Below are 23,653 nucleotides of genomic sequence, written 5' to 3'. Positions count from 1 at the left end.
AGTATGGTTTTCATGACGATGTATTTCAACCTGCCCAAACTGCATCAAGATTCAGAAGACCTTCGTATTTTCATAATCTTGTGATTAGGCAAATTAGTCATCGCCATTGTAACTCAACTGTTGGCATTGAAAGAACACAAACCCACTGCCAAGCTCTCTACCATGACTTTTAGTCCTGGTCACTATTGGAAAACAATATACGTTGTTAATTGGAAGAAACCGAAAACACAATTCTACTATTGGCTCCAGGTCAACAATAGAAACCCTTTCAATAAAGTAACTGCACCTATTAAACCATTTTGGGTATAGTCGCTAGTTGGAGATGCATCAATCAGGGCGGAAATTTCAATTGAGCCGTAACGGTTTGTTTCGAAATAAAATTGAATAAGAATATAATTACAATTATTTTATAGAATAAATTATTTCTCGGGTACAATTACTGAAAATAATTTCCCTCGCAAAATAAGTTGCAAATTTGTGGCTGAAAAATATTATTTTTTTAGATCAAAAAGATAAATCGGCAACTTATACTTATTGCAAATTTTCACCAATCATGATCGATGCTTACTGTTTTAAAATTGAAAAATTTGCATATAATAAAGAACTACGTAGTCCCCCTTTGGTGGTATAAAGTCTCCTTGTTTTGTCTCTATATTCCTGTCTTTACCTTTTCTTTAACAACTTCGAAAAACAACTCCATAGAAAATGCTCAGTTCCTTAATTTCAAGTATAGCATTTTTCTTAATAGCTGTCAGTGCCCATGGTGGTGGTGGTGAATATGTCCATTATGGTGGAGGTATACCAGTTTATGCTTGTAATCTTCAAATTAATCGTGAAGTTCTGTTCTGTCCAAAACCATTCAATTATAGTTGCTTGTGTACAAATGAGAATGCCCTTGCTACTTATGCTGGTTGTCTTGCATACAAGAATAGGATCTCGGAAGCGGCTCTTCATCAAATGGGTGAATTCTGTGAAAATGGTAACGTTGAACTTGAGCATGATTGGATTGATTCTGCTCTTGAAAGATTTAATAAGTATGCCAAAAGTGCACGTGAAATTGAAGGCTTTAATAGAAGTATACCCATTAATGTTCCTTTCATATTGAATGAAACATCCATGAATAGATTTAATGATGCTTATTCAATTTTCTTGGGCAATTACGATGACTCCTTATTCTATGGTACTTCTACTTTAATGTATTGGTTATTAATCATTGTTATAGGAGCTATCACAAACTGGACTAAATTTTTATTCCCAGGGTTCACAAAGAAACTTACCAATCCCGTTATTAACTTCTGGAGAAAGCACGTTTCAATGCCTGCAGCATTTGGAAGAAAGAAGTCAGAAGAGCAAGGGTTCTGGAAAATATTTGATTGGTTATTACCTTCCCGTTTTGAATCGATTGTCATTTTCCTTTTCTATGTCTTTGTTGTTGTGATCCATTGTATCAATATCACTGCCATAGATCAAGATCCTGTCTTCCTTACCAAATATGATGCAGAATTAAGATATGTTTCTGATAGAACAGGTATTGTTGCTACTATTATGATGCCATTGACTATCTTGTTTGCTGGTCGAAACAACTTTTTACAGTGGATTTCTGGTTACAACTATACTGCTTTCATGGCATATCATCGTCATACTGCCAGAATCATGTTTGTTTTAGTAGTTATTCATGCTGTTGGTTTCAGTATTCTCCTTGGAGAACGTTATGCTGCAGATATGAAAGAAGAATACTTGATTTGGGGTACTGTTGCTACGGTTGCTGGAGGGATCATTTTAGTTCAAGCTATGTTGTTCTTTAGAAGAAGATGGTACGAAATCTTCTTGTTGATACATATTGCCATGGCTGTACTTTGGGTGGTCGGTACCTGGATTCATGTTGAAGAATTGGGTTATATCTGGTTCGTTTATCCTTCTGTAGCTGTCTGGGCGTTGGATAGAGCTGTTAGAATCGGACGTTTAGTTGCATTCGGTTTCCCAACATCTGATGTTATTTTGCTTGCTGATGAAACCATTAAGGTTGTCGTTCCAAAGCCAAGCTATTGGAAATCAATTCCTGGTGGTCATGCCTTCATTCATTTCTTAAAGCCAACTTATTTCTGGCAATCACATCCATTCACTTTCACTGAATCCGTTGAAGAAAAGAATAATATTGTCTTGTACGTCAAGGTTAAGGGAGGTATCACTCATAGTTTGTACCAATTGTTAACTAAGGCCCCAGGTAAGGCTATAAAGATGAAAGTGGCCATCGAAGGTCCATATGGTGAACCAACTGCTGCTAGAACTGCCGATACTGCTGTCTTCGTTGCTGGTGGTAATGGTATCCCAGGTATTTACTCGGAAGTTCTCGATATTGCTTTAAGAGCTGGTCAAAATAGCAACAAGGTCTTAAAATTGGTTTGGGTTGTCAGAGAATATAGATCATTATTCTGGTTTTACGAACAACTTGTAAGCTTGAAGAATGTCAACATAGAAACTACAATTTATGTCACCAAACCAAATAACCTTGTGTGTGTAGAAGAATTCCGTTCTAGATTTGCAAGTTCAGATATAAGCTCCGAAGATACAAGTGAAAAGAACTCGTCCAGAGAGAAATTGGACACCTGTGATGATCAAGAGAAAGAGAGAATACTTGAGTTGGTAAAATCCGAATTATCCCATATCCAGTTCAAAGAAGGTAGACCAAATATTGAAGAACTTGTTCGTGATGAAGTTAATCATTCTGCTGGTTCAATTGGTTTTGTAACATGTGGTCATCCAATTATGGTCGATGAACTTAGATATTATTGTGCCCAAAATATTAGTAACCCAAATAAAAATAGAGTTGACTTCTATGAACAGCTTCAAGTTTGGGCTTAGTTTCGCCAATCGTTTATTGGAACCTTATTTAATCAATTACATAGATATATAATGCAATTTCAAAAATTGTTCACCTGTAATATTCCATTTCGCAAATCTGAGAATACAGTCGCTCCGACCTAAAAGGATTCAATTGTATGCTTCCAAAGATCTCAGGGCGACGATGATCCAAAAGTGGCATATTTGCTCTTACTTTCTTAAGTTTTTCTAAATCCAAATCTGCAAAGATGACTTCAGAGTAGTCTCCATCTTCCTCTAACTTTGGAGTGTCCGTGTATTTGCTTGCTCTGCCAAGAATATTGCCCCATGGATCAACTACAATCGAATCACCATAGCTTACTCTCTTTATAACTTCTCCTGTTTCACTTTTTCCAACATCATGATATCCACATTGGGCCGCATTGATTACAAAACATTGAGAATCAATGGCACGTGCTCGGGATAATAACTCCCAATGATCTTCCCCGGTTCTTGTTGTAAATGCACTTGGGAAAGTGATTATATCAGCTCCCTTTTTCCTTAAAGAAAGCGCAAGCTCAGGGAATCTGATATCATAACAAATTCCGAGTCCTAAGTTGAATCCATCAATTGTTGTTGGTTCTTCAACTTTGTTTCCAGGTTCAACCGAATTCAGTTCCTTGAGAATTGGCCCATTGGGGACGTCGACATCAAATAGATGTATCTTTTGATATTCCGATATCACCTTCCCTTGAGGATCAATTAAAACATGTAAATTTTTCACTCTATTAATCCCAGGCAAGTGAATTCCAATCGAGACATACGTATTCCCATTTGATTCTTTGATTCTCTTTAGCAATGGGTTAAGGAATTGTGCTTCGACTCCCTTTGATAATTCTTGTGAATGTTGTGAATTTCGCAGGATGTAATCCGTAGCTTCTGGAAGGAAAAGTATTCTAGCATTGCTTGCTTGTGCCTTATCTAATATCTTAATCACTGTGTTGAGGTTACGACCTAAGTTTGAAGATGAGCATAATTGTCCAATGGCAACTTTGAGTGACATTCTTCATTGGGTAGAGTATTTCACAGATTCGGATTCATAGTTCGGTTTAAAAATTAAATCCATTTTTTACGAGGTGGGGTTGATCCGGGTAACATTTGCACAAAATCATTGATTTGTTAGAAGTGGTCAAACAACCTCGTTATTGTATTCGTTCTTTCAAAACACCAGACTTGTAGCTGATNTTAGAAGTGCTCAAACAACCTCGTTATTGTATTCGTTCTTTCAAAACACCAGACTTGTAGCTGATTCGCATAAAGAAATAGGTAGTGGCAACTTAGAGATGACCATTTGGAACTCATTTAGCATTTGAATAGATTTTCCTGTATAGATTTTGGCTGCAAATCTGAAACAAATTACGAAACACATGTCTGCTAAGTTCTACATTAACCGTCTATTTTCTCTTCTATAATATTACAACCTATTCACCTATATACTTTTTATATCAATCCACTTAAGGTGAGACGCTCCAAGAAAGGCAGCAAATCATCCTTTCTAATTTCAATAACGGAACTATCAAAGCTATCGATTCTCACCTTTGCTCCAGAAGTATTTGATAATTGTTGAAAAGCGACACTAAATGTGTTTAATCTAGCAGTGAATGTTTCACCCAGCAGTTGAGTGTTTTGTTCTTGTGCTAATCTGGCTCGGGTCGCATTATCCATACCCCTCGGATACTTAGGAGCAAGCCCAATGACTAGATATGTGTCGCTTGCGACATCCAAACTTGCGACTACCAATGGTTTAAGTGATTGAATTCCATTCATGAAGTCAAGCTCAGTTATATTCTCCATTAGCCAACCACCCAACTTTGTTAACATCAATGGATTATTAAAGATAGCCAAGTCCGGAATGGAACCATCATTCAATACGCATAATCTGTATAACTTCAAGTTCCGGATCATTTTTCTTTCAAGTAATGACATACCTGTACGGAATATTATTTGTTGGATTTGTTTGGCATGCTCCAAACCTTGACACAATAATTCAAACCCCTTGGCTTTCTTAAATGTGGACTTTGTGTTGCTATTTGAATATTGAGTTGATTTCAAGTTTAATGCGTCCCAAGAAGACCAGAAATTATTAACCCACGCCTTTTCTTTTCTTTCTAACTTTCTAGCTATTCTTTGTTCCTCATCTTCCAAATCGTCATCATTGTCATTATTATAGCTATCCCCTGTATTCAATACGGATTTGCCAAGCTCAAGTAATGCAGTTAAAGCTTCAACGGATTCCATTGCTGATAGCTGGCCTGTATATCCAAAAGTTCGAATAAAGCCTTCACGAACTATCCCTTCAAGGCCATACATTGGAAGATAATGGTTAAAAATCAGAGGTAATTGTTTCTTGATTCTGACGTCCATGTATAACCATTTTTGTTGAGCTGCTGCTAGTGATACCCCCATCTTGGCAAATAATTTATGCAATTTCTTTTTCCCATCTTCGGTCCAAAGATTTAATTTAGAGTTTACATGACTCGAATAAAAAAACGAATCATATAAAGTCCAATGTCGTAGTAAAAACAAATGATAATCTCGTTCTATGCTGAGGGCTGAAGAGTCTGCTGTTTTGTTGTGACCAACCTCTTGAGTTGAAGGACTCAATCTATGAACTTCGTCTTTCAACAACGGCTGTAATTTATCATAAACTTCGGGAAATTGATTATCCAATGCGGAAGTACCTATAATTGCAAGCCATAAATTGTCAATACTAGTTTCACCAATCGCTGTCAATAGCCCATAAATTGTGATGGAATTTGAAGTAATTATCGTTGTACCTTGATTATAGTATTCTTGAATTTTATCTTCATTCTGGGTCTTGATTTTTCGCCTTTGTTTCTTTATTTTATTCGTTTTCAGTTCTTGTAGCTTACGTTTCCTCGATACAGTTTCTTCTGAATCTTGAGAATGAATCACCAACTCGCTATCAGACTCCTCGTCGGCGTCGGTTTCTTTGTCGCTCATGTCGCTATCGTCTTCACTGGATTCCGAATCTGACTCTTCATCTTCATCTTCATTGAATTGCTCCACCAATGTCTTGTATGCACCTTTTTCCGCATCTAATGATGCATCTATGTATCCATCATCTAAACATACAACCATCGCAGATCCAAATATATTATCCAAATTCCATGGCCTATGTCCATCAATAACATATATTTTCCTTCTCATTTGAATATTCTTTTCCTTCGACATATCTAGCCTCAAATCAGTTTCAAATCCCTTTGGCTGTTCACCCAAAAGATAATCTTCGGGATTCAACTCAAAAAATCCTTCTAAATCCAACATAGCACCACATCCTACTAAAATAATGTTCGTCACATCATCGTCCAACTTACCAAAATGCTGTTTTAAATCAGTATACCCGACAACAGGAATCAATTGATACTGGATTAACTCTTTTCTCAATAATAAACTGAGAATCTTTGCTGCACATAATGAATCAATATCTAAACATGAAACAAATAACACCAATTTGCAAGTGGAATGGGATAATGATGATCGTTTTATTTCCAGAAATGCTTTGGAATATTGACTAGGATTTATGTACATGATTATGTACGTTTTACTATTAACACAAGTGGGAAGGATATGAGTAATCCCCTTTCTTACGAACTTAGTTTATAAATTCAAAAACTAGAAAAAGTAAAGTAAACTAAATGATCCAAAAAAAAAAAAAGAAGAACGCGTTTATTATTTTTGTTGGAGGTAAAAATTTCATCAAATGTTTTTCTTTCTTTAAAAAATATTTCGCGTCGCACTCGAAAAATGTGAAATAATATTTTCTTTCATTATATCAATGGATATTTTAAGTGTGTAAAATTGGGCAAAATTTGGTGTATCGATTGCATGATTTGTTACTTCCAACGAACCAAATGGAATCCGTTAGAATGGGGTTAAAACGTCGACATAATGATAAAATGGAAAGGGTGCAAAAGAAGACTGCTGACCAAATTTCTCTCTGAGACGCCGAATTCAAGGTAAGAATTCCAAATCAAATCCAAACAAATGTTTCTGAGGGAATGCCTGCCGAAGATTCCGAGGGTCAGCTGAATGTGAAGAAGGAAAAAGTGGTACAATCAGATGATGATAAATTGGGAGACCTTGTTTCTGACCATTTGCATAACTGTTTAGTCGATGCTTCCAACACTCGCGAAGAACGTAAAACTCTTGAGAAGGAGATTTTGGAGGTATATGAACCAGACTTTGTAATCCTGGGTGACCCTGATGAGGACCTTTACGCTCCTCTCGATATTGGCAGTGAACACTTGCTGGTTGAAAGCTCGATCATAATGAATGCTGAAGATGATGGTGATAGGTCAACGCCGACAGTCCATTACTTAGATACTATGGATGGGTCAAGGACCAAGGATGAGTTTGCATCTTTGGCACATAAAATTTCTAACCTTGTTCTATCTACAGTCCCGGTTTTTGAGAAAAATGCGGCATCTTTTTCACAGTCTGATTTAGCTAGAATTTACAAAACGTATCAAGAGTTCTACACATATATGTACAACGAGCTCGACTTTCGTCCCCTCAATTCTACTCAGCAGCTGTACAAACCAGGTAAGAAGAGTGAAAAATAGTGTTAATAATATATTTTCTTTTATTTTTATTTTATAATCACGTGTGCGTTCTATTGCTAACCTCGAAAAACTCACCATATTTGGACTTTTCTTATTCACTCTTAATAACTAGGTTAAAACACCAAACATCACCGTTGAGCTCCGTATAAAACTCTCTCGGAATTCCTATCATTGAAATCCGCATCGAAATCTTCATACGTGATCCAGGAGTGCCATTGAAATCCCATTAAATTCTTAATCTTAATCTTCATCCTAATTCCAACGTAGAATGAGCCAAACCTTCTTCCACTGAAATCAGATGCAAACCTATCACACAAACAAAATCATTGGTCAGATGGCCAATTCAGTATGAAGGAGTAGCCCGATCCATTAAATCCTGTCAAACTCTTTCTAGATTGTATCTCCACTAATTTCTGATCTTCATTGACATCAACATTGAATTAGCCACCAATAATTCTTCACCAACATTGAAATTCACATAAAAATTGAATAAATGATTAATCAAGACATATTAAATCCACAATTAACTCTCCATCAATGAAATCCACATGCAATTCTCCATAAATGATTGAGCATCACTATTGAAATATTCATCAAATTCTCCATCTGATTCTTTCTGATGCCAATCTAGATTGAGCCAAACCTTCTCCCATTGAAATCAGATTAAACCCTATCACACAAACTTGGTCAGGTGGCTAATTCAGTATGAAAGGATTAAACCGGATCCCTGAAATCCAGTCAAACTCTCTCCAAATTGTATCTTCACCAAATTCTTCATCTGAAAGTTCTATTCTTTATTTTTTTTGTGGATTTGTATTTGTGTCTTGATATAATAAAGGTTGAAACTTCGAGTTAAATGATTAATGAAATAATTAGTGGATTGAAAGATAATGGCATCTAATGCTTCAATAATAGTAGCAGACATAATGATTTGTTAATGATAAAGGAGTAGTAATACTGGAATGCTGATCGTCGTTGAAAGAAGTTTCAATTTGGTTTCTGTGGTTTAATTTCATATCTGTGGATTAATTGCCCCAAAGGTCTCATTTTTCCTCTAACAACTTCACGCCAAGAATGCTTTTACATAGACGGCTTTGCTGGATTGATGATGAGATTTAGAAAATTTCTGATTGAATACATTATTGAATTGGTTGATTTCTTTGTGGAAAGTAAAGAAGAAAAGAAACGAATAAATGAAGTTATTCTAGTTTTTTTTCTCAATCTGGCGTTTAAATGGTTGCAAATTTTCCCAGTCACAACCAATGACCACCAAAGACCATTTCTAGCCACGATAACTAAGCATAGTGGTTAAGGGTAATTTAGGGAGGACAATTTTCTCGTAATATCTTTCTCCTGATGATGTATGAAAATCAGTGAAGTTAATCTAAGAAGTTTATTCTCTGTGGGAAAAGATGATAATTTAAAATTGATATACCAAAAGGGCAATGCATACTTATTCCATCAAATGGATGTTCAAACAATGATTGTAGACAGATATCTTCTGTCCCCACCTACATACTTACGTTCAATCTAATAGTATGCTGGAATAGATCCTAAAAATGAGGTATTGCTCATCTCTAATTTGTCATTAATTTCCAATAAGAGGCTCCAAGCTTTTTTCAAACAACCAATTAGCAATTATATTGACTTTCCCCTACTTGTCACAGCTATCAGGTGAATTGACTACTTTACTCTTGCCAGAACGAATATAGCCCCTTTTGTCTTGGTGGATGAAAAAGTGCATTTCATTTGCAACAAATTTATTCTTACAACCAAATTGAATTTGTTCCACCTTTTTTTTTGCAGCAAATAATTCATAAATTTGAAGAACGCAGCTACAAAATCCGCATCTTTTGTCGTTATAAGACAATATACCATTCCTGTTTGGGAAATTGTAGATATATGTTGTCTGAACTACCATTCTTCTATCAGTACCTAATTCATATACCGTTTAAAAATTGGATCATTTTTACGGTAAAACTTCGATATTCTCAAAAAGAGTTCGAGACATAAATGACATTTGCTGGGGAAAAGGTAATGACTTTAATCTCATCTTCTAGTATAACTTTGCCTTATTATTATCTTAATTTGAAACTTACAGTTGGAAACGTGAAGTTATTGCTGTTGTTAAGAAAATTTTGTCACGTGACGTAATCACGAGGACATTCAATTATGCAATTTTTAGTTCGTGAAAAAGGGCGTGTGGCGTAGTTGGTAGCGCGTTTGCCTTGCAAGCAAAAGGTCACTGGTTCGATTCCTGTCTCGTCCAATTATTTTTTTGTTCATTTACTTTTGAATCCAGTATAATCCAAGCTATTATTTTTCACGCTTAGGGTCAATATTATATCATCGTACCCAATTATTAAAGACAGCGAAATATAGGTGGTTCATATTTTTCATTTTTAACAGCATGGATCTGACCAATTGCACGATTCCATTACTGCAATCTTTCCTTTTTAGAAATGGGACGAAAATAGACTGGGAGATTACAGGACACTTGTAAAAGATTGTTGGGCCAATTTCAAAAGTCAGGCTCTTATAGAATGCTCCTTTTGTAAATATTCCAAAAAAAAATCCAAAGTATATGAATTAGTATGCTCCTTTCTTTCAAAGCAAAACTCAGGAAGCCTAGTTGAGGACCTAACTGGGTCAAATGATAGAGTAAGTGTGTGGATTGGGATACCTAGGGCTACCTTGAAAGGAGTTATTAACAAAGGGGAGTGCAGAGTCCCAGAGTCTTCAACAAAATTTCTCTGAATATTTAATTGGCAATACTGTGGGTCCAAAGGATTCCTCTAAGAGTCGTGGCTTATGCTTGCCTAGGTCCAATTGAAGTTGAGACAGTTGTGGGTAATTTAGGAAAAATAGTGACGATAACTCCATCCATCTGTGAAGCTAATGAGTATTTCGCAGCCAATTAGTACCGAACTTCAAGATCTCCTATCAAATTTGATCTTGATGTGCATACGGGGTTCTTGTTTGCATTTATGACTATCTATCTACTGTCCCTTGTACACTTTTCTGTTTCTGTAGCATGAAGAAGAATATAGCGTGGCGTAGGCAAATAGCTTTGAGAAAACGTTCTCCAGAAAATAAGAGCCTTATTTTTTTTGAGGAGCATTCTTTTTCACTTCTTCCGTGCATACTAAAAAGATGTACTCCCCCTTCGAACAATTCTATTGTCTCGATTGAAACTCTCAGGTATGCTGATATATTGTCTCGATTGAAACTCTCAGGTATGCTGAGAAAATAAATCGACGTAAACAAGCATGAAGTAGCTTGAATACACATTGCATGCCATTTGCAGCCAAGAAAATATAAAGATTGCTGCAAAAAAAACCTAAACAAAACCTTCACTCGCATAGAAAGATAGATAGACACTTGCTAAAGATCTGGCAGATTTCCCCATGGGGGACTCTGGCTTCTAAGTATCTTCGTGGGGGATACCACCTTTTGTATGGTAAGGTTGCCTCCAAATTTTGGTATCCCCCACGCCAGCCGTTCAGCTATTGATTGTTATTCCCAAGATTGGGGGATCCATTTTTGCGTGGGGGACCCTTTTTACAACAAATTGCTAAGAAAATTTAAATTTTTGGCGCGTTTGTGGTAAATTACCGATCATGTGACCCTATTGTTAACAGGAAATTTGAGTTATTATTAAAAAAAAAAGAAATTAGATATCTTCGAACTCAAGCATGACTTTGCTTTAAATCTGTTATGAACAATCCATTGCAAGAAGGGGAAATATTATAGATTCCTATTGTTTGTTAGAGGTTATAGACGAAAGCATTATTTTTATTCTTGTGGGGAAGCACAGGTTAGCTTGGAGTTTAATATAAATAGACATAGATATCCCCCGGTTATAATTCCCAGTTGTTGTTAAGTTTGTTATATTGCAAAGCAACAATAACTACCAAACAAACATATTATTATGAGTATAGCAAAAGATACATTATCGGTTTCTACAAGGGAAAATGTATCAATGTCGACCATCGACTCCCCAAAACAACAACAACCAAAGAAGAAATGGTTCAAGTTCAGGAATTTATTTGAAAAGGATGAAGATAGACCAACACCACCACAAGTCTATAACTACCGAGTCTATATGACGGCCATCATGGCTTCCGCAGCAGCAATTATTATTGGTTATGATGGAGGTTTCATTGGTGGTACTGTCGCCTTAGATTCATTTCTAGAAGCGTTCAATTTAGATAGCTCACCTCATTCCCAGGCCATTATTGCCAATATTATTTCAGTTTTCCATGTCGGATGTTTCTTCGGTGCTTTGATTTCCTATCCATTCTCATTCTACCTTGGTAGGCGTATTCCATTGATCATTGCTGCAGTATTGCTTACTGTTGGTTCCGCTGTTATGTTGGCTGCTTCAAGCTCTGTTGGTTTGGCACCTATTTATGTTGGTAGAGTTCTTGCTGGTCTTGGTGTCGGGTTCTCGACAAATTTGACCGTTGTCTATATCTCCGAAGTTGCACCACCTGCTATCAGAGGTCAATTAACAAGTAGTTATGAAATCGGGTGGAGAATTGGTGACTTAGTTGGATTTTGGATTAATTATGCGGTTGATTCTCATATTGCTCCAGGTAAGAAGCAATGGTTTATTCCATTCGCCATTCAAATGATTCCAAGTGGACTTTTCCTTTTAGGTGGTATTTTCATGAAAGAATCTCCAAGATGGTTGTTCCAAGTTGGAAGATACGATGAAGCAATTAAGAATTTAACTTGGTTTAGGCAATTGCCTGAAGATGATGAATACATTATTTATGAAGTTAATCAAGTCAAAGAATCTATTGAATCACAAAAGATTAATGTTGGATTAGGTATCATGGATCCATTTTATGAAGTTTTCTGGAACAACAAGAAAGTCTTGTACCGTTTACTTATTACCATGCTGTTGTTTCTTTTCCAAAATTTCTTAGGTATTCAATCGATCAACTATTATTCTCCAGTTATTTTCAAAAGTTTAGGTGTTCAAGGTACCAGTAATGCCTTATTTTCTACTGGTTTATTCGGTATTGTTAAGTTTGTCTGTACATTTGTCTACATTATTTTCATTGTTGACACCATTGGTAGAAGAAAAGCATTTTTGGCTTCCTCAACTGTGTGTTCAATTTGTTTCTGGTATATTGGAGCCTATTTAAAATTGGTAGACCCAACTCAACCGGGACATCTGGCTGGTCCAGGTGGTAAAGCTGCAATTGGTATGATGTATATTTGGATTGCATCCTTTATCTTGGCATGGTCAGGTGGTCCATTCGTTGTTGGTAGTGAAGTCTTTGATCAAAATATTAGATCATTCGTTCAAGCCATTAATGCGGCTGTTTCTTGGGTTCCAATTTTTATTATGTCTCGTTTCACCTCCAATATGATTGATGCTATGAAATATGGTATCTATTTCTTCTTTGCTAGTTTGGCTATTATTTCAATACCATTTGTGTATTTCTTCTTGCCAGAAACAAAAGGTATTGCTTTGGAAGATATGGATAAATTGTTTGACAGAAACTTACCAGCAAGACATGCACATAGTGTCGTTTTGGCAAATGCTAGACATGAAACCGATCAAGCATTCCATGAAAATCACCAATTATTTGAAGGTGAAATTGACAAGCCTCAAACTCAGGTAGTTGAGAATTCAAGTAAATTAATTTAAATTTGTATAGAACAATATTATGTTATTTCATTAACTCTTTTGCAACAATACACGATAACAATGATTTTATTTCGGATTCTTGAAGAATACTTTAGAACTTCAACGAAGTACCTTTACTCAATAAATTGCACTGTTCCAGAAGCAGTAGATGGCAAACGGATAATCAGATGTTGTGGAAAAAGCTGCAAAAAATCTTGGCAACGATGCATAATTTCAATTGTTGCATAAATCCCACATATCTGAATGGCTCTGAGTTTACTAGCAAAGTCGATAATCGGATTAAAGTTTTCCTCTATGAATTCCTTTTGCTTCAATTCAAAAGGCTCTATTTCTTCTGTCATTCTGTAGTAGATGCTTTGAACGTGAAGTTGGTGAGAAATTCATACCATGGTCTTTCATCTTTGGTCACTTTTATATTGTGTTCACGCAATTCATGATTTTGTATCTAAATGTCCAGGATTCTTGATCTGTTATACAGAGAAGATCTTTCTGGATCAGTTTTGCCATTGCAAATGTCATTTCTGACCTCTGTTGTACCTATTTCATATTGTTCTTTTAAAAAATACTAGCAAATGTTAGTATTAAGAAAGCGCAATATTATTTCCGACTTACGAGTTTTAATGAGTCACAAACCTATTTAAGAACTGATTAGTGTATTTAAAGTTTTGCCATCAATATTTAATCGGGTTTAGTATGCGGCACGAATTAGTATTGGAGCGCAACATGCGAAACAAGGAGATTAAAAAATATTCTTAATTTCAATTGTTGCAAATAAATTGAAAAAAAAAAGAAAAACGGTTTGGAAAAATTTATTGATTCATTAATTCATTAATTCTATTAATATCAAATGATAACACCTTTTGTCAAATATCTACTCTGACGTAACGATACTCCAAACACTTAGCTTCTTGAATTTGCTACGAGGTTTGGTGTTGTACGGTAGAGAATGAAGTTCCTGGCAGTTGATAATTAGCGGAAGGTCATAGCCGCACTTTGTTCAAGCCCATTGTTCTTAATCTATTATTTTGAAAATGATTTCATAATTAGTCATCAAGACATATACGTGTTCTCCACAATTATTACCGTCTTATTGTTTAATTACTATGCTGGAACTTTCTAGTGTTTAGGGATCTATTAAGGTTTTAACTATGTGGAATTTTGGAAATGTCGATTATTAGTCCTAATTTAAAGGCGGACTCCTAAAAAGGGGTATAAATACCACAAGATATTCCCTCTGGAATAGATTTCATATCTTATTCTTCACTCAAATAACCATCTAATCATCAATATGTCTGCTTCATTAAAAAAGATCGATTCATCAAACGTTTCAGTAATGTCTGCTACTTCCAGTTTGGATACTGTTAAATCCAAGACAAAGTCTATCTTTGGTCGCAACAAAAGTCAAAAACCTGGTAAGAAGAACAAGACCACCGACATGCGTACCATCGCTGAATATATGGCCTTGAGATAAGTTGTTTGCAGGAAGTATTAACACTTCTACCCTTAAAAAAGATATTTGGCAACAAAGCCAGATTTATGATGAGAATAAAAAGTTTGCAACAATTTTCCTCACCACGTATGATAGACAAAAACAAAATATTCAACTTCACATATTTAATAATGCTTCAGCTGAAGGCTTGTCGAGATGGTTAAGGGTTCATAGAACTGGGCCTATGAACAGTTCATTGCAGGTACACAGTAGCTTTCTGAGTCATTCTCAAAATTAGATATTTAGTTATTCTTTTTGACTATTTTTTTAATCAGTAAATAGCAACCAAATAAATAATGTTTCTGTTAACTAATAGTTCTCCTTCTCAAGTAAAAAAAAAAGTAGACTTTCGATATGACAATTTCATTACTGTGTTCTATTAAATCAGTCTTTTAAATATAATTGATTACAATTCCACGGGTAATCTGTTTACGACTCCGTTCAACTTACTAATGAATACTTAGACTCCTCAAAGTGGGCTAGGCATGGGAGATCAATTGATAGTATTTGTGTGTTTATGATGGTGAGTAGTAAACACCGAATAATCAAAACAACATATAGTTTGCTTTCTATGCTAATAACTTTTTGGCTTGTGATTATTTCAGGAAGTACACAAATGCTTCAAGATCTTGTGTTTCTAAAACGTTGCCAAGAACTTGCAATTATTTTCAGAACAATTAAATCAATCTGGCATAGAAGAACGGAGACGGAGAACGGAGAACGGAAAAATACGGCTGGATCGGCAATTGAAAAAAAAATAAAATAAACTTTCATAAGACAAAAAAAATCAACCGATGATCACTCATCCATTACGGGATCAGCCCAAGTTTTCAATTTACGAAGAATATAAACAAATCTTAATACTGTTCTTTATTTTCAATTCATTTCATTTCACTTATATCGCTTTTAAACTTTTAAATAAAAAACGAAGAACACATTGATTTGTTTGATTTTTATGGGAAAAAAAAGCACATAACTAAACTGCAAATCATCATACACCGAAAACCATGGGTTTAACTAATGAAGCAAATATCATACTGCCTCAACATAGCATTGAACCTCCAAATATAATTAGAATTTCTAGAAACTTCACAGAAAGTAATATTTATTTGAATGAAGATGAAATTCTGCCTGATGAAGAAGATCTGGATCCAACTGAATTAGATACTCAAGAACCACAAGCATTTGTTCCTAGTTCGGCTCCCATAAGTAGACAACTTACAAGAACAGATGCCACTTCCTTTGTAGGTGGGAAATCCATTGAAACTGTATATAGGAATCAAATTGAACATTCTAATGCCCCCCATCCTATTGCGGATTCCCATAAGACAAGTTCTCAACAAGAATTTAAAGCTAATGATACTACTTTTCAAGAATCAGAATTATCAAAATTTAGTGATTCACAGAAAGTCTTTTCATTTTCTTTACCATTTGGAGGATTATTAAATTTAAGAAGTCATATATCTCGACAGATTCAAAATTTCAAAATAATAGACAACTTTGTTAGCCGTCATGATGATGAATTAACTGAACAAGTTAGATTAAAACTAGAAAAGCAACAATCTATAAGTACAGTTGACGAAGCGAAATATTTCAAAGGAGTTAAGGGTACTGATGATGGAAGATTCAGAGCTGTGAAACTGACATTCACTTCAAACCTAAATGAAATTCTACCCGATTTTAAGTCCAAAAAGGAAGAGAAAGAACCCTGCGATACTATATATGATAGAATTGAAGGAAATATTGTTATATTGGGTGGATATAGAGGTTCGATTTTAAGAGATACCAAATCAAAGAAACGAGTTTGGATTCCAATTAAAGCTGGCTTTAATTTAAGAAAAATCGATCTCTTATTAGGACCTACAAAACAAGACGAATTAAATGCAGAAGATTCAATATATCCTGATGGAATGTTGAAGAATATTGGTCCAATTGACATGTGTAAGAAATTCATTAAGAAACTAGAAGCAAATCCAAAAGTAAATATCCGAGAATTTGGTTATGATTGGAGATTAAGTGGAGATTATACATCGAAGAAACTTGAACAATTCTTAACTGATATTTATAATGAGACGGGGAAACCTGTATTGGTGATTGCACATTCAATGGGTGGAATGATAGCACAAGCTACCCTTCAAAGAAATCCAAAACTTTTCCGATCTATTGTCTATGTTGGTTGCCCTAGTGAATGTTTGAACATTCTTGGGCCAATACGGTTTGGAGATTCGATACTTCTATCAGATAAGATTTTAACCTTTGAAACTAATTTCATGATGAGGTCTAGTTTTGTGTTCCTTCCATTAAGTGGAAGAGTTTTTTATAATAAAGAAGCTAAAGAATATTATGATCTTGATTATTTTGATCCTGATACTTGGGTAGAATACAATTTAAACCCGCTAGTTTCCAAAAATAGGAAAATTGCGGAAGAGAGTTCGGCGAGAGAAATGTTGCATTCTCCTTCAAATGATTCAATCCTTTCGTTCCCAAGTATAAATCTGATAAGTAACAAGATAAATAAACTATACCGGTCCAAAACCATAACATTAATGAAATCCAAATCGATGGATACATCTTCTCACAGTCTACCCGGGGTATTAAACGGACCAGCTACAACCGAAGATGGTTTTGACGATAACACAAAATACTCCTTTACTTTCAAAGAGGCATATAATTATCTAAAGGAAACCCTAGAATCAACTAAAAAATTCATACTATCATTAGAATATAATCCAGATTTGGAAGATCAATATCCACCTATGGCCGTTGTCTACGGAAACACAATCCCATCCGTCCGAGGATCCATAGTTAGAAGTAGACAAGATATCAAAGATGGAAACTATTACGAATTCTTCTATGGGCATGGTGACGGAGTCGTGCATCAGAGATGGCTAATGCCTGAAAAGAAGGGGTTTTCGTATTTTGATGCTGATACGTGTGAAGGACAGATCGTGGGGAAGTTCGCAAGTATGGCTGGGCATGTTAATTTGATGACGGATTTTAAGGCGATGGGGATGGCACTTAATGCTGTGGTGGAGGCTGAAGGATTTTGGAAGGAAAAGGAACTAAGAAAGAAAAAGATGAAGATGGCAAGAGGGTCTGCTTAAAGAAGTTTATATTGTCATTATATATTTATTTATTGCATATGTAAATACCGAAAGAGATTGGCTCACCATCTTATAGTTTTGCTATCAAGAATTTATAACTACGATTGAATGTCAATTAAATAAACAACTATTTTTTTTGGATTTCTTAAATACACGAACTATAAATATTAAACAACTACTAAAAACTATAAATAAAATGTAAAATTTGATCTAAACAGCTAATCTTGGCTTAACAAATCTATCATGGTCATTGGTTTCCTTAGTCTTAGCTTCTAAGACATTCTTATTTTGAGGAATCATAAAGTTCTTGAAATATTGATCAACTTCCTTCAAACCATCAAGATTGAACTCAGAAACTTGTGCAACATGAGAATCTGGTCTACAGACAACGATACAACCCTTCTTCTTATCAATACCATAAGAGTTGTATAAGTCAATAGCACCTTCATGATAAGTAGTACCAACACCAGAGTATAATCTCCAGTAGTCACAACGGCCCTTGTAATCCAATGGTCTAGTGAAGTCTGGGAAATCATAAATTTCAACATCATAACGAGAAGAAGCATGGACAGTGATAACATCAATAACGGAGTTGTCGAAAGCATTGACTGGAGTGAAAGCCTTAGCGAAATTGTCCTTGGAAGCAATGAAATCTTGGAATTGATGTAAGGTTTGTAAGTTTTCTGGGTTTTCTTTGACATCACCTGGGAAGACCAAGACTCTGAAACGACCATCGGAAGCAAGACGATCAGCAATGTGGTATGGTCTGGCATCAGCTTGGGAAATGATAATGTCACTGTGTAATCTTCTACCAAGTGGGACCTTTGGAGCTAAAGGATTGTATCTACGACCTTCTTCATCTGGTTCAGAAGAACCCTTCTTGTTAATCAAAACGGAATCTTCGTAGTCAACAATAGTACCAGAAGCAAACTTGTTACCTTCAAGATAAACGTGATGGAATTCATCTAAATCAACACCATCTAAGACTTCAGAGTTTGGAATCATTGGCTTACTACTGAATAATCTGGATAATTTATGGTCAAAGGCAATTAAACCACGAGCAACCTTTAATCTTTCAGATTCGTAAGTAGTTAAGATATCTTGCTTAGCTAAACCTTTACAAACTAAAGCTAATTTGAAACCAAGGTTGTAAGTATCTTGCATGGAAACATTCATACCTTGACCAGCTTTTGGAGAATGAGTGTGACAAGCATCACCAGAAATGAAAACTCTGTTGTTCTTACCGAAATTTGGAGAAACTCTTTGACCAATTTGGTAACCAGTGTACCAATCTAAATCAGTCATTTCCAAGGAGTATGGCTTCATAATTTCTTGAGCTTGCTTTAAGATAGATTCTGGAGTAATCTTGGAACGATCAATTCTACCCTTGGTACTGGTATGTTTGTCGGTTGCAGAAAAATCTCTATTAGCATTTATAGTAGCTGGATCACGTTCAACTTCCTTTAATTGAATATAGAATCTGACTAAATCATTTTCTCTTGGGATAACCATAACAGAACCGGAATCTTTAGAGTGAATGGCACATCTGTTTCTGATATCTGGGAAGTTTGTAATTGGGACCATATCAAGAACACCCCAAACAAAATCAGTTTGTTCACCTTCCATGTCAATCCCTAATTGTTTTCTGACCCAACTGTGAGCACCATCTGAACCTAAGACGTATTTAGCTTGGATAAGTTCAAGTTTGGACTTGTCTTCTGAATCATCTAAAGCGTAGAATTTATCTTGATCACCATCGAAAGCTCTATAAAGACCATTAGCAACCTTGGCCCCAAATTGTTCTGGTTTAGCTAAGGAATCACCAGTGATGTCCTTAACTAAAACTTCGACAGCATAAGCGTCTGGATCGTTGGCTTTTTCTTCGTCAATCTTGATAGAAACTGGTAATAATGGTCTTTCAACCTTTGCTTGACCTTCAGAAAAGACTTCAATGGATTCATTAAACCATTTTTCAATGTTACCTTGATGAATGACGGATTGAGTAAAACGAGAAATACCTGGAATAGTATCTGGAACTCTTGAGTTTCTAACTAATTCACCCTTTTCATTTGGACTCCAGAAACACATTTCAATCATATGATTAGAAACTTTCCAACTGTTATCTAAAGTAGCAAAATCGAAACAATTTTCAGAAAATGATTTGAAAATTTCCAAAGAACGACATTGTAAACCATCAGCTTGACCAGAGAATATTTCATTGGATCTCTTGTCAATAATTCTGAATGGGATACCACATCTTGCTAACCAAGTGGCACACATTAAACCGGATGGACCAGCACCGATAATTAAGACATCAGTCTTTGAAGTTTTGATTTCGTTTTGAGCAGGCATTGTAGTGGCTGTTATTATAGTTTTCTAATAAATAATTATAGTAGTTAAACTGATTAAAGAAAGAAAGAAGTAAAATTTGAAATCTAAAAATCAAAATGAAATCGTGAAATATTTATAATTGATTTTGAAATTATAAATGGTGGGGTTTTATGCATTAATTTTTCTTGAAGTATTTTTATTTGATCTCCATCTTTGTTAAAAGATGAGATACGGAAATAGTAGAAAATTGCTTGGGTTGTTAAGATGATGATATGAATGTACAAAGTCCGACACCGACCCCCCATATTTTGTGTAATTAATTTCTTTTATAAGATTTGATTACGGAGTTCTTTTGTTTTATGTGGGGTAGAGGAGAAACCGGAAATACCAACTAACAAGACCAATAAAAAAATAAACTCTTTTAGTTTGATCCAATAATAAAGTTTAAATACGTAATTCCATACTAATTATGAAGTATGCTTCCTAAAATGGATTATCCGTTATTTTGATTATACGTGTATGTACGGATTTTTAAAGTTCAACTGTCAATTGACAAAAGCCATGCAACAAGAGTTATCTTGTCAAATGAATCCGTTTTGATGTTTTACACTATCTCTTTATTTCAAGAATTATCCATGGATAAAATTTATTTGATTAAAGAAATATCTCAAAGCCTTGAGTATTTTTGTGTAAATGTAAATGTGTATACTTGATTAATAACTTCCTTCCCCTTGGAAAAAATTTAATAATGGTTTACAAACTTTTTGTCATTTTTGTCTTTTTTTTTCTTTATGTCTATTTCCATTTTTTCTCATTGTTAGGTAATGGAAACCCTTCCCTTCCTTTCGGTACCATGGAAATAGATTTTTTTTTCTTGCAACCCCACCAAATTGTTTATACCGAACAACAATAGAAAAAACGGTATTCTAAAAATATGAAATTATCTCTAGGAGTACAAGTCCACTACAATGGAAACATTCAAACTAGAGAAAGTGTACATGTGTACGTCATACCGTTAATCAATTCTTCTTATTGCTATTTTTATTTTTCACTTTAAATTTGTATTTCCACATTAAAATCTGAGTCTAAATTGAATAAAAAAAATTAGTTCACAATATGACTAATGAAATGACGGAATTCCATTTCAAAGGTTAATATTCATACCTATATAATTTCAAAATCTAATTATAAAATGACGGAAGTCGAAATCCTCCTTTTATTTAGTTTGTTTGTTGTTTACTATTCCCAGCATTGTTTAACGTTTAATTATTTAATTAATTATATCAGCTGAGTGATATAAATCCGCATCGATCTCCCCAATATAGGCTCGATCACCAAATCCACCAATAAGATAAACACCATCAACCATTATCTTAGCCCAATGGGATTTATGTGGAGATACAACATTACTAGGCAACCACATGACGGCATCTGGATGTCTTAAAAGAAAACACTTCTCTAAAGCAAGTTTTCTTTGATCAAATGGATTATTAAATGTGATTTTTCTTAATTTTCCAGACAATTGAACCCTGGGTGATCCTGCAGGTGATCCTTGAACACGACCAGGATAATTTTCATCTACTTTCTCATTGTTTGGATGATCTCCATCTCTAATCGTAAATGAATAGTCAGACCCTTTGATAATATTCTGGTTTGTTCCACCAATATCAATGACTAACCAATATGGATCTCCATCAGCATCACAATCAGCATAGTATTCCATCGAGGAAACTGGAAGATGTCTGATACGATCATCTCCATTTCTGATTGATTTGATTGTATTCACATTAACTAATGATTCTCTGTTAACTAATGTTCTTGCAACACTTGCGCCTTCTTCAACTGTGGGGATATCTTCTAAAACAACTTGTCCTTGATCGACTAGCGCGGCAGAAGATATGAGAGGTAATAAGAATATTGATATGATTAACTTCAATTTCATCTTTTGGGAGATAGTTTGACCAATTGATATAAACTGATAATAATTAAGGGGCAATTAAAGAACAATTGTATTTTTTTTGCCTTTGATTATTTTAATTTTTTGTCTTTGAAGTGCGAAAATCGGTGATCAATAATTTTGCAGCAAGTCGGTAAAGTAAGAGTGTTATGATTAGCCTAAGACAGATCAACTCGTCGACCTTTATGCTTTGGTAAGCCGTGCTCCCTCCAATAATTTAATATGGCTTCCAAAGTAGAAACCCGTTGTTCCGTCAAATCAATAAAAGCCCAGTGAGGTCTTCTCCTTCGCAACTGGAATGAGAATCACTGAGCATGACTAAAAGATAGGGATTTCTTCAATGAATAGAGCAATATCTGTGGTGGTGGAACCGAATTATCCAACTAAGAAATCTAGAAAAACGATCTATCGTATTTACTAGCATGTGTGGTCTCGATCAAATAGAGAACAAATTCATTTTCGCCTTTAAGTTTGTAAAAGTGACCTCGAAGATGTCGGATTTGCCCAACTAAGTGAGACCATTTTATCAAGGATGACGCCTGGTTATCTTCAAATCAATAGCTCGGTAAAGCTATATTTCCTCGGATATTGTATTTTTTCCCACTGCGTTGATGAAAATAACACTCCTCAAAACTAATAGATTCTGAAAATCATTTTTCTCTTTTTTTTTACATTTTCTCGGCCGGAGACAAATACCAACAGTCCGAGATCAGATATGGAAGATTCCCTTTGAACGATCCATTTATTTTCTTGTCCTTTTCTTCGGAGAAAACTTCGTGTTTTCCTTGCGCATTCAAATAGGAGTGTCTAAATGAGGTGCTTTGACTTGACAATTCTTCTCCTTTAACCAAAACGGATATTCACGCTTTCTCTCTATTTAGAAACCCTTCTCTCTATTCCTTGATCATTTCTGTCATAATCACATAAGCGGAAATAGGGAAATTAAAAGAAAGTGAAATAGAATTACTGGCAATTCCATGCCCATGCATCTTCTTCAAGCCTCTTCTCTGATAATCAACGTAAAATGAGTCGGCGAATTCCTTCGGAAATAGCAATAAATGATGAACACAAAATCCATTCTGTTTACAATTGAAAATCTACTTCGGTTTCGCAACAAAAAAAAACTATTTCCGATTCAAACGGAAAACGATAAAAATCGGTACAGCTTCCCGTACAGACGGAAACTATGCCCATTTAATTCAAAAAAAACATCAGGCATCTATTTATCGAACTCGTAGATACCTAAAATTGCAAAAAAATGCGCAAACCCGGAATCGAACCGGGGGCCCAACGATGGCAACGTTGGATTTTACCACTAAACCATTTGCGCAATGAAAATGCTCCGCGACGGGGAATTGAACCCCGGTCTACCATGCGACAAACGGTAATTCTAGCCACTAAACTATCACGGAATTTCGTGAAATTTGTTGTCTTCGAAATAATGCGATTTTTCTATTGCACGTGATAAACGCATGATATTCACATGATTTTCACGTGAAAGTCATGCGTTTGTCACCTGCTCGAATATGCCTGGTCTCCCTCTAATTTTCAAAAACACAATCTGTATATTTCTATATAGTTCCATCCTGTTCATGTATATTTCTGGTATATCTAGCAAGCCAATGAACAGAATTTAGCTTT

At 35.2% G+C, this 23,653-nt stretch overlaps 9 protein-coding genes across 9 annotated transcripts; 5 read left to right on the top strand and 4 right to left on the bottom strand. All coding sequences in view use genetic code 12, as the record gives it.

Moving 5' to 3' along the window:
* Positions 1–705: 705 nt before the first annotated feature.
* Positions 706–2,862, top strand: J8A68_002511 (uncharacterized protein; the record flags this gene model as incomplete). The annotated part of the gene is made up of 1 exon (XM_049406270.1): positions 706–2,862. The coding sequence occupies one exon, from the start codon at positions 706–708 to the stop codon at positions 2,860–2,862; it is 2,157 nt and encodes a 718-aa protein (XP_049264182.1).
* A 70-nt stretch (positions 2,863–2,932) lies between these two features.
* NIT2 (putative hydrolase) lies at positions 2,933–3,883 on the bottom strand (the record flags this gene model as incomplete). The annotated part of the gene is made up of 1 exon (XM_049406269.1): positions 2,933–3,883. The coding sequence occupies one exon, from the start codon at positions 3,881–3,883 to the stop codon at positions 2,933–2,935; it is 951 nt and encodes a 316-aa protein (XP_049264181.1).
* Positions 3,884–4,320: 437 nt separating this feature from the next.
* On the bottom strand, positions 4,321–6,432 carry CDC45 (DNA replication initiation factor; the record flags this gene model as incomplete). Its single annotated transcript, XM_049406268.1, has 1 exon — positions 4,321–6,432. The coding sequence occupies one exon, from the start codon at positions 6,430–6,432 to the stop codon at positions 4,321–4,323; it is 2,112 nt and encodes a 703-aa protein (XP_049264180.1).
* A 470-nt stretch (positions 6,433–6,902) lies between these two features.
* J8A68_002508 (uncharacterized protein) lies at positions 6,903–7,466 on the top strand (the record flags this gene model as incomplete). Its single annotated transcript, XM_049406267.1, has 1 exon — positions 6,903–7,466. One exon carries the CDS (start codon positions 6,903–6,905, stop codon positions 7,464–7,466), a length of 564 nt encoding a protein of 187 aa, XP_049264179.1.
* A 3,931-nt stretch (positions 7,467–11,397) lies between these two features.
* Positions 11,398–13,131, top strand: HGT14 (Hgt14p; the record flags this gene model as incomplete). The annotated part of the gene is made up of 1 exon (XM_049406266.1): positions 11,398–13,131. One exon carries the CDS (start codon positions 11,398–11,400, stop codon positions 13,129–13,131), a length of 1,734 nt encoding a protein of 577 aa, XP_049264178.1.
* A 1,288-nt stretch (positions 13,132–14,419) lies between these two features.
* On the top strand, positions 14,420–14,858 carry J8A68_002506 (uncharacterized protein; the record flags this gene model as incomplete). Its single annotated transcript, XM_049406265.1, has 2 exons — positions 14,420–14,543; positions 14,599–14,858. The coding sequence occupies 2 exons, from the start codon at positions 14,420–14,422 to the stop codon at positions 14,856–14,858; spliced, it is 384 nt and encodes a 127-aa protein (XP_049264177.1).
* Positions 14,859–15,627: 769 nt separating this feature from the next.
* Positions 15,628–17,724, top strand: J8A68_002505 (uncharacterized protein; the record flags this gene model as incomplete). Its single annotated transcript, XM_049406263.1, has 1 exon — positions 15,628–17,724. One exon carries the CDS (start codon positions 15,628–15,630, stop codon positions 17,722–17,724), a length of 2,097 nt encoding a protein of 698 aa, XP_049264176.1.
* A 210-nt stretch (positions 17,725–17,934) lies between these two features.
* J8A68_002504 (uncharacterized protein) lies at positions 17,935–20,076 on the bottom strand (the record flags this gene model as incomplete). The annotated part of the gene is made up of 1 exon (XM_049406262.1): positions 17,935–20,076. One exon carries the CDS (start codon positions 20,074–20,076, stop codon positions 17,935–17,937), a length of 2,142 nt encoding a protein of 713 aa, XP_049264175.1.
* Positions 20,077–21,325: 1,249 nt separating this feature from the next.
* Positions 21,326–21,997, bottom strand: J8A68_002503 (CREG family protein; the record flags this gene model as incomplete). Its single annotated transcript, XM_049406261.1, has 1 exon — positions 21,326–21,997. One exon carries the CDS (start codon positions 21,995–21,997, stop codon positions 21,326–21,328), a length of 672 nt encoding a protein of 223 aa, XP_049264174.1.
* Between the last annotated feature and the right edge of the window lie 1,656 nt (positions 21,998–23,653).

Source organism: Hemisphaericaspora subhashii, assembly GCF_019202705.1.
Source record: "Hemisphaericaspora subhashii strain CBS 10753 chromosome Unknown scaffold75, whole genome shotgun sequence".
Classification (NCBI taxonomy): domain Eukaryota; kingdom Fungi; phylum Ascomycota; class Pichiomycetes; order Serinales; family Debaryomycetaceae; genus Hemisphaericaspora; species Hemisphaericaspora subhashii.
Note: the sequence above shows the minus strand (reverse complement) of the source record. Positions and strands in the feature narration are given on the sequence as shown.